At 45.2% G+C, this 10488-nt stretch overlaps 1 protein-coding gene across 4 annotated transcripts in view; it reads left to right on the forward strand.

Moving 5' to 3' along the window:
• The window catches only part of si:ch211-1i11.3 (mitogen-activated protein kinase kinase kinase 5), a 34696-nt gene extending 24551 nt beyond the window's left edge, over positions 1 to 10145 (forward strand). The window contains exons 19-29 of one of the 4 annotated variants that reach the window (XR_005042480.1): positions 2164 to 2356; positions 4464 to 4623; positions 4974 to 5145; positions 5616 to 5801; positions 6319 to 6424; positions 6648 to 6891; positions 7194 to 7306; positions 8079 to 8176; positions 8435 to 8511; positions 8768 to 9789; positions 9823 to 10145. Coding sequence is in view for 1 of the 4 variants with exons in the window: in XM_021595434.2 (XP_021451109.2) it covers positions 2164 to 2356; positions 4464 to 4623; positions 4974 to 5145; positions 5616 to 5801; positions 6319 to 6424; positions 6648 to 6891; positions 7194 to 7306; positions 8079 to 8176; positions 8435 to 8511; positions 8768 to 8876 (1458 nt within the window). In the remaining 3 variants the exon portion in view is untranslated. Of the gene's footprint in view, positions 1 to 2163; positions 2357 to 4463; positions 4624 to 4973; positions 5146 to 5615; positions 5802 to 6318; positions 6425 to 6647; positions 6892 to 7193; positions 7307 to 8078; positions 8177 to 8434; positions 8512 to 8767 lie in introns of all 4 variants that reach the window. The other 3 variants (XR_005042481.1, XR_005042479.1, XM_021595434.2) reach the window with 3 other exon arrangements.
• Positions 10146 to 10488: the final 343 nt, after the last annotated feature.

A 10488-nucleotide genomic window follows, 5' to 3' on the forward strand; every position in this document is an offset into this window, starting at 1 on the left:
TTATGTGTGAGTACTATTTCAGCCAATGTTAAAATGCATGCACTGGAAGGTTGTTCATTAGGGTCACGTTGCAGAAGAAAATGTTCCATGGCTTCAATACCGCCCTCGTGTGGAATATTTGTGCATACCGACTCAACATCAAAAGTAACTAACAAGGTATTCTCAGGGAGAGGATCAAGAGATTCAATGATAGAGATCATACTGCTGGTGTCCTTTACAAAGGAGGGGAGCTGTTCTGCGAGTGGTCTAATAAAAAAGTCAACAGAAGTAGATCGAGGGGCCGTTACTGCATCAATGCCCGCTACAATAGGGCGTCCTGGAGGTTGTAACATTCTTGTGTAATTTCGGCAAAGTGTAGAAAGTGCCAATTTTAGGGTGTTGAATAGCCAAAAAAGTAATGTTCTTTTTTGTTATCTGACCAGAACTTAAATACCCATCTAGGACCGTAAAGATAGTATTCTGAAATTGGGAAGTAGGGTCACTTCTGAGTTTCTTGTAAAAGGTGTTGTCAAGCAGCTGTCTATGACACTCATTTACATAAGCTGTCCTATCCATGAGTACAACCGACCCACCCTTATCAGCGGGATCAATCAAGCAAAGCTTGTTTTTCATCCTTGGGTAAATTATGGAAAGATTTGGACCCCTGTTTATTCTTAAGGAGATGTCCAACATCTTTTTCCACAAGTCTGCAATATGTCTCGATAGAGTGATTGCGATTGGCTGGAGGTATAAAATAACTCTTGCTTTTAAAAAGAGTCGGAATATGTGCAGGAGAGCAACTTACTGGTTCAATAGAAGTGTCAGAATTAGGGGAGCTAAAGTATTCCCTTAAACGGATGTTTCTAAAAAACCTAAACATGTCTGCCTTAACATCAAAATCGTTGCACTGGGTTGTAGGCACAAAAGATAACCCTTTATTAAGCAAAGAGACATGGGCAGGGCTCAATATCTCGCTTGATAAATTAAAGACACTCAGTCCCGTGGGTTCTGGGACCGTGTGAACGGTCTCCTCTGCCTCTGATAGTCGTTTCTTCTTACCCCGTCGGGTACGGCGTCTCGTCGATGCGCGTGCCTCCGCCCTTCTGTCCCTCCATCTCTACGATGCGCGTGCCTGCGGCCTCCTCCGCCCTTCTGTCCCTCCATCTCTACGATGCGCGTGCCTGCGGTCTCCTCCGCCCTTCTGTCCCTCCATCTCTACGATGCGCGTGCCTGCGGCCTCCTCCGCCCTTCTGTCCCTCCATCTCTACGATGCGCGTGCCTGCGGCCACCTCCGCCCGTCCAGTCTCTCGTTGAATAAAAAACTACCACTGGAAGCCGATGAGGCGCTGGTTGTAGAGCGTTGGTCAGACGGGGGTGGATGGACGTAAGCGGCATCCCTCCTGCGTCTGCCATGGAGAGGAGGAGCAGGACCTTGTCAGGGTTTCTCCAGATGTAGACTTTATCCTCGGCCATGTCTTTTTTGTCTTGGTTGAATTTCTTGATTTTAAGTTCCTTTATTTCTGTAGACAACTTGTCCTGGAGCGCTTGGTTAGTTTTCATCAGTTCATTGAATATGCCATCATCATTAACAGCTTGTGTAGTCGAAAATGAATTTATGATCGTATGCTATCCATTTGTTGTTTGTGTGCTGTTCCTTGAATGCTATTTTAATATTTGATAATTAACCTATGATATTAGGCCACTCTTGACCATGATTACAGACACCTGTGTCTTTTGACACTATAAACGAGTCATCCCGCAGTGTTTGTGATTACACCCTGATGAAGACCGCTTGGCTGTCGAAACGTTGCTAATTACATTTTTGCATCTGAGCTCCTAGAGTGTGCGGCTCTCTTTTATTTTCAAGTTCTACTCTGCTAGCCAGCACCTCGCTTAAATAGGTGTGCGTTTCTTTTTCTTCAAAACCTAAAGGTTTGACAATGAGTATGTTATTACATACTCAAGGTACTATACCTTGTTAGTACCTGGTGAATACTGGACTGTACAGAATTTTACCAGCTGAATCCAGGGTTGTGTTCAGAAAGCATCAAACTGAAGATATACTTAAACAGGGAGGGACTACCTGAACTTGTCCAATAAGAAACTGTCAGTTTCCGTTGCAAAACGTTTTACCTACTGAACACAACCCTGAAGAGTACGTACTCTGTTCCCGTCTCCCTCTAGGTTGGTATGTTCAAGATCCACCCGGAGGTGCCGGAGTGTATGTCAGGTGAGGCCAAAGTCTGCATCATGAGATGCTTCACACCGGACCCAGACAACAGGGCCACGGCCTCTGAGCTACTCAAGGACTCCTTCCTCAAGTCCACCTCCCGGAGGAAGGCCAAGCCAGAGCCTGGGACACTGCCTACGGATGCTGGTGAGTCATCATCATTGTTATCGTCATAATCATAGGTAGCTTTATTTTCATCGTCATGGTTAGCGTCATCATTTTTATAGTCATCGTCAGTGCCAGAGTCTGGTCTTGTGACTCCTATCGATCTATCGATTCCCTTTATTTTTTTGAGCAGTGTGTGTGTATATATATATATATATATAATCTCGCATGCCCGATCTGTCGATCGATCAGATCGATAGGAGTGGCCAAGAAAGGGCATACAAGATTATATATATATATATATATATATATATATATATATATATATATATACACTGCTAAAAAAAATAAAGGGAACAATTAAACAACACAATGTAACTCCAAGTCAATCACACTTCTGTGAAATCAAACTGTCCACTTAAGAAGCAACACTGATTGACAATAAATTTCACATGCTGTTGTACAAATGGAATAGACAACAGGTGGAAATTATAGGCAATTAGCAAGACACCCCCAATAAAGGAGTGGTTCTGCAGGTGGGGACCACAGACCACTTCTCAGTTCCTATGCTTCCTGGCTGATGTTTTGGTCACTTTTGAATGCTGGCGGTGCTTTCACTCTATTGGTAGCATGAGACGGAGTCTACAACCCACACAAGTGGCTCAGGTAGTGCAGCTCATCCAGGATGGCACATCAATGCAAGCTGTGGCAAGAAGGTTTGCTGTGTCTGTCAGCGTAGTGTCCAGAGCATGGAGGCGCTACCAGGAGACAGGCCAGTAGATCAGGCGACGTGGATGAGGCCGTAGGAGGGCAACAACCCAGCAGCAGGACCGCTACCTCCACCTTTGTGCAAGGAGGAGCAGGAGGAGCACTGCCAGAGTCCTGCAAAATGACCTCCAGCAGGCCACAAATGTGCATGTGTCTGTTCAAACGGTCAGAAACAGACTCCATGAGGGTGGTATGAGGGCCCGGCGCCCACAGGTGGGGGTTGTGCTTACAGCCCAACACCGTGCAGGACGTTTTTCATTTGCCAGAGAACACCAAGATTGGCAAATTCGCCACTGGCGCCCTGAGCTCTTCACAGATGAAAGCAGGTTCACACTGAGCACATGTGACAGACGTGACAGTCTGGAGACGCCGTGGAGAACGTTCTGCTGCCTGCAACATCCTCCAGCATGACCGGTTTGGCAGTGGGTCAGTCATGGTATGGGGTGACATTTCTTTGGGGGGCCGCACAGCCCTCCATGTGCTCGCCAGAGGTAGCCTGACTGCCATTAGGTACCGAGATGACATCCTCAGACCCCTTGTGAGACCATATGCTGGTGCGGTTGGCCCTGGGTTCCTCCTAATGCAAGACAATGCTAGACCTCATGTGGCTGGAGTGTGTCAGCAGCTCCTGCAAGAGGGAGGCATTGATGCTATGGACTGGCCTGCCCGTTCCCCAGACCTGAATCCAATTGAGCACATCTGGGACATCATGTCTCGCTCCATCCACCACCACAGACTGTCCAGGAGTTGGCGGATGCTTTAGTCCAGGTCTGGGAGGAGATCCCTCAGGAGACCATCCGCCACCTCATCAGGAGCATGCCCAGGCGTTGTAGGGAGGTCATACAGGCACGTGGAGGCCACACACACTACTGAGCCTCATTTTGACTTGTTTTAAGGACATTACATCAAAGTTGGATCAGCCTATAGTGTAATTTTCCACTTTAATTTTTAATTTTGAGTGTGACTCCAAATCCAGACCCAATTTTTGTAGGATTTTGTTGTCAGCACATTCAACTATGTAAAGAAAAAAGTATTTAATAAGAATATTTCATTCAGTCAGATCTAGGATGTGTTATTTTAGTGTTCCCTTTATTTTTTTGAGCAGTGTGTGTATATATGTGTGTGTATGTATATATGTGCATATATATATATATATATATATATACACACACCTCGCTCTCCTTGTCTTTCAAAAATACAAAAGTGATCCTAATTTCTATCCCAATTTCTATCACCACACTCATTATTTTCATAATTGTCTGAATATTAATTATTATTGCCCTTGTCTGTGTATAGTCTTCCTAATTCAGAAAGGCCATGCTCATCGCCATTCTGTTACCATTACTGGGGTAATGACTCTGCCCTGCTTTGTGTCCTGTAGGTGACAACTACCAGCGCAGTATGTCTGTCCCAGTGTCTATACCTGTGACAGATACAGACACGATGGATCTGTCGTGCTCCTGGGACCTCCGGAGGACCATCTCCCCCCTCAGAGGAAAGGACATTAAAAAGAGCCCACCCAGCACCAGAGGCTTCCTGCCGTAGGTCAAAACATCCTATACCCTCTGGTTCCCCATTCGATTACATCCGATTTGTGAAACAACTTCATTGTAGATCATTGCCTTACTGTTAATGCAATAGATCATCTCAAGATAGATGACCATGTCTTTTTCTAAATTGTCTGAAAAATCCAACTGCTCCATGATGAGCTTCCACCATATTGTCTTATTTTCCAATCGCTGCAGACTGAGGGGAGGAGTAGAGGAGAGGTCCGATTTTCAAGCAATTGAGATGGAGCCCATGCTAGATATTGCCAAAGACCATATTTGTATGGCAGAATGTTTTATCTATGTAACATTGGTGTATCTCGTCTCCACCTTGTGGTGGCCAGGGTGTCAGAGGAGCCCAGTGCTGTGGACACGACGGCTAGTCCAGCCACGTCAGGGGAGAACCTGGGCCTGTTCCTACTGAGGAAGGACAGCGAGAGGAGGGCCACACTGCACAGGATCCTCACTGAGTACATCACCGACGTGGTGCACAACATCCAGAACACACTACCTCAGGTAGAGCGAGAGGTAGAGAGAGAGAGAGAGAGAGAAATATTGGGCTGTATGTGTCAGAGTAGGAGTGCTGATCTAGGATCTGTTTGACCTTTTAGATCATAATGAATAAGACCGGATGGACCTGATCTTAGATCGGTACTTCTACTCTTTGACAAAAAAAAAAATATGGGCCCAGAGAAGGATCTATCCCTGATACAGTCAACTCCTGATACATGCAATGGCTTAGGATGGTTATGAGGGCATGCATATATCCAGAGCAATTAAAGACAATGTATGGTGAAATAATATAATAATAATAAATGTCACTTAGCAGACTTTTACGTATGGTTGGTCCCGGGAAAGTGAACCCACTACCCTGGTGTTACAAGCACCATGCTCTACCAACTGAGCTACACAGGGCCACATTTTACACTTGTAGGTTTCTTTGCCGATAATTATTTTAGAATGTTTCCTCTCTCCTTGCCTCTAAGCAAACAGACGTTGGGTCTGTGACCTCAGAGCACATCTCTGAGCTGATTGGCTGCCTGCGGGAGAACATCCGCTCTCCAGACAGAAGGCACCTGACCAACAGATTGGTGAAGTTGCGCTCCACACTGCTTGCTACCGCAGTACCCCTCAAAAACCTGCGAGCTGTGCTCTTCAGCTTCCAGGATGCGGTAGGTCACTGGAGGTCACCGTTGTGTTCATTCGGGTATGCAACAGAAAACATTACAAAACATCTTGCAACATCTTATTGGAGTAGTCCCTCCCTGTTCTTTATCATGTGGTACTTAATGAACATTACCCAGGAGTTGCATCGCCAGTCCTTGAGGACAGTAGCCCTGCCAGTTTCCATTTCTCCCTGGCACGTAAAAGATTGCTTACTGTCATTGATTGGCCATAGATTTCACAAACGGTTCCTCAAGTATTAGACAGATAGTAATCACAAGGCCAGGGTGGACGGGGGATTGAACAGGGGGAGTCGTATATGTGTAAATAGCCAGGAGTTTTACCACAGGCTATGCATCACACCCAATAGTATTGTGCTAATCCGTTCTTCTCACTCACTCCCTCGTGTGTGTGTGTGTGTGTGTGTGTGTGTGTGTGTGTGTGTGTGTGTGTGTGTGTGTGTGTGTGTGTGTGTGTGTGTGTGTGTGTGTGTGTGTGTGTGTGTGTGTGTGTGTGTGTGTGCAGGTGAAAAAGGTGTTGAGGCAGCAGCAGGTGAAACCTCACTGGATGTTTGCTCTGGATAACCTGCTGAGGCAGGCCGTGCAGGACGCCATCACTGTACTATTACCAGGTAAGAACCAGCAGAGTCAGGCCTAATTCAGAGTCAGGCCTAATCCCAACTTCTATCCGTTGTATTGGACATAGAAATTCCTCATAGAACTCCTGTTCAATTTCATGATATGACTCTGGGATTTGGAATTGAGTCCATCCCCGCCATTCAAAGACCTCACCACCTCCCAAATCCCCGCACACACGCACACTCTTGCTCACACACACACCTCAATGTCTTTCAGAGCTCAAGCTACAGCTGCAGTCTTCCTTTGAGACGAAGGAGAGTAGCCCAGAGAGAGGGCAGCGGCCCAGTGAGCTAGTAAAGCTTTTGCCTGCAGTTTTCTCAGATGACCAGGTGGCGGCGCCAGCCGACACAGAGACCATAGAGGAGTTTTCAGAAAGCCCCTGCTTACCCAATGGCCTCCAGTACAACACTAACTGTCCCCTCAGTCAGGAACTGACAGATCTACGGCTAGAGACTCGCAGGTTCAGTGCCATTTACTTAGCTGTTTATATTACATTGCTTTATTGGCATGACAAAAAAAATGCATTTGTATTGTCATGTGATTCTTTATTCCACCTTTTAACGTGGGGTTTCCTTTCATTTCAACTTTAGTATAATGGGCTTTAGAATGTAAAGAAAATAGTCATTCCTACAGATTCAGTGAAAAGTGCCAGTACACCACCAAGTGCCAGCACACCACCAAGGATTACATTGCAACCAGTTACAACGGTTACAATGTACTGTTACTTCAGGCCTGGTCCATAATGACTAATTGTATTTTCAGACTGCTGACTCAGCTGAGTGAGAAAGAGCGGGAATACCAGGAGCTACTGAGGAACTCTGTCCAGAGGAGACAGGATCAGATCGACACTACCAGGAACACATCAGAACCCACAGGTAATGTTTTCAGATCCCACTCCGTCCCAAAGCAGTCTGACTGCTGCTAATGTCAGCTCATTTAAGGCTAGTGTGTTGGTAAACATTGTACGTTTGGGTGAAGTACCTTAGTGAGCCTAATTCTGTCACTCTGCCACACCTTAGTATGTAGCAAGGCCGAGCACTCTTTGTCTAATAAATAATGAATATCGGGCGTTAAAATCCTGTGTGTTTTTGTATACATGTAGACACTGGAGGTTGAAGCTTGTGGTATGACAGTGGCCCCACAAGTTACAGCATGCCTACTGTCATGTTCCTAAAATGGAGAGATGGAATGCCATTGAGACAGTTTGTAGGCTTTGTGATTCACACCCTGTGTTTCTAGATCTCTCTCCACACCTCACCCTCAGACAGTGGATTTCTGCTTTACTGGTTTGAGTTTAAGGCGTGTCGCTCATTGCCGCTGAGATTCGAGATTTGGAACCAGACGTTTCAGTCATAATAATGATTAGAAACTGGCATCGGAAAATGTTGGCCTGTTTTTGTTTATAAGACCCTAATTAACGCTTTTGCTTTTTTATCTGTCAGGTTTACTTCTTTTACCCATGTTAACGCATACTGTCGCGAATAGCCCCGACCGGGACTCAAAACCTCAGTCCATGTGACTGTCAGTCGAACACCTTAACCATACCTGAAAATCTGCATTTGAAATCCTCACAATGTTCAGCGTAGTAGCATGATGGTGCAAACTGGTGACCAGATCATACCGACTTGTCTTCTCATCCTCCTGTAGATACAGAGTTGTCCCTGCAGATAAGTTTGAACCCAGAAGTCAAGTCCTTGGTTTGCTGGCTGAAGGCTATCCCAGTAGATCAGGACACCATAGACAAGGTAAGGAACTTCAAAAACGACTTTGTGTTTTAATGATGTGGGATTGGTTATCAAAATATGGTGTGGCTATTGATTTATGGGTAACTACATGCATGGAATAAACCATCTAATTGGTGAAAAGAGCCTTATTCACATTATAATAATATGACAAATCACAAAAGTCTATACCACGAAAAATCTGAAAAAATAGGAAGTAATGTAGCTCGGTTTCAGTCCGTGTTTGCATGAGGCTTGTTCTCACTGTGCTTTTGTTTGTAGTTACTCTCTCACGAGTTCACCTTGGACTGTCTCCTCACCATGGCCTGCAGGGATGACTTGATGTACTGTGCCATAAGGTGAACTTCCTCCTCCAATCATGTTCGCACATCCTTAAAGCAGAAACAGGAAACTGATCTACGCTAATGAGGAAAACCCATTCTTTTCTGTTTGGATGTTTATGTCGTTATTCAAAGGACTGTGAAAGTACTGTGAATCGCTGAGATGTGTCAATGTGTGACTAGGGATCTGTGCAGTAGGAGGGTGTATGGATGTGACACCCACCCACACACACACAAAGGGTCTGTATTTTTTACTGTTACTGTTTCTCCACAGAGGAGGGATGCTGTGTCGTGTCTGGGCGGCCATCACAACACAGAGGAAGTCACAGCTCAAATCTCAGCTCAGCACACACTCTGAAGAGGACGAGGACAGCATTCTCTGATGGGTCATTACGTGTTCCACTAATAGGCTGGTCCTATAAACACAACATGGTACAAATTTACTGAGTCTGTGAATTTGTCTCATAGTTAAGATGCAGGAATTAGTGTGTGTGCGCATGGACGGTTTTCTGAGAATAAGATAATCATGTCATAAAAATTGGGACCTACCTTAGTATTTCCCCAAAGATGTTATATTGAAACTGAAATGGTTACAAAAAGATGGATGAACAGTCAAGGATATGTTTTTCTGTCATTTCTTATTGTGAATCACTGTACTTGTAAAACGGGTTCGGAGAAATCTGCAGTCTGATTGGCTGAAATGGGGTTCTAAACCATTGACAATTCCCTGATATTCGGAGGGGTGAGGGGGGATATTTAGGGCCAACAGCTGTCATATTTTTACCTCAATAGATACTCCGTGCCTCCATGATACTTCACATTCATTTGTTAGTTTGGTGTGTAGTATAAAACAAAATGTACCTCTTTAATGTACACCATTTCTGAGCTCTTCGCAGGGCCTAGGACTTGAAGAAAAGTTATGTTATTGATGGTAAATATACACTTTTGCGAGAATGTGTTCTGGTGATTGGTCATTGTGGGAATAGTGGTGTCTGTAATAGGTGTATACCACATACTGGTGGTGTCTGTAATAGGTGTATACCACATACTGGTGGTGTCTGTAATAGGTGTATACCACATACTGGTGGTGTCTGTAATAGGTGTATACCACATACTGGTGGTGTCTAACAGGTGTATACCACATACTGGTGGTGTCTGTAATAGGTGTATACCACATACTGGTGGTGTCTGTAATAGGTGTATACCACATACTGGTGGTGTCTGTAATAGGTGTATACCACATACTGGTGGTGTCTGTAATAGGTGTATACCACATACTGGTGGTGTCTGTAATAGGTGTATACCACATACTGGTGGTGTCTGTAATAGGTGTATATGGGTCTTTCGATAAAGAAAGGGGCCAATGTTCATGTTAAAAATGTCATGTGTTTAAATATGATTTGTCTCTGTTTCACATTTGTAGTTACAGGAATAAAAGTCTTGGTAGGCATAATTACTAACGCCACCTAGCAACAACAAAACATCTACATGTCATTCAAAATGTCACATGAAACATGGACACTGCATGTTTCTTTGTCATGCCTAGTAGCCAGGTCTGTTTGTGCTTTAGTCAACTTCTCTATAATTTATAGCCCTGCTAAACATTCCTGATTTTGTGGTATCCAATTGTCTTATCGCTGCAACTCCCGTACAGACTCGGGAGAGGCTAAGGTCGAGAGCCGTGTGTCCCCCGAAACAAAACCCAACCAAGCCGCACTGCTTCTTGACACAATACCCGCTTAATCCGGAAGCCAGCCGCACTAATGTGTCGGAGGAAACACCGTACACCTGGCGACCGTGTCAGTGTGCACTGCACCCGGCTCGCCACAGGAGTCGCTAGTGTGCGATGGGACAAAAACATCCCTGCCGACCAAACCCTCCTCTAACCTGGACGACGCTGGGCCAATTGTGCGCTGCCCCATTGGTCTGCCGGTCGCGGCCGGCTGCAACAGAGCCTGCACTTGAACCCAGAATCTCTAGCGGCACAGCTATTAC

This window comes from Oncorhynchus mykiss, chromosome 3, assembly GCF_013265735.2.
Source record: "Oncorhynchus mykiss isolate Arlee chromosome 3, USDA_OmykA_1.1, whole genome shotgun sequence".
NCBI classification, from domain to species: domain Eukaryota; kingdom Metazoa; phylum Chordata; class Actinopteri; order Salmoniformes; family Salmonidae; genus Oncorhynchus; species Oncorhynchus mykiss.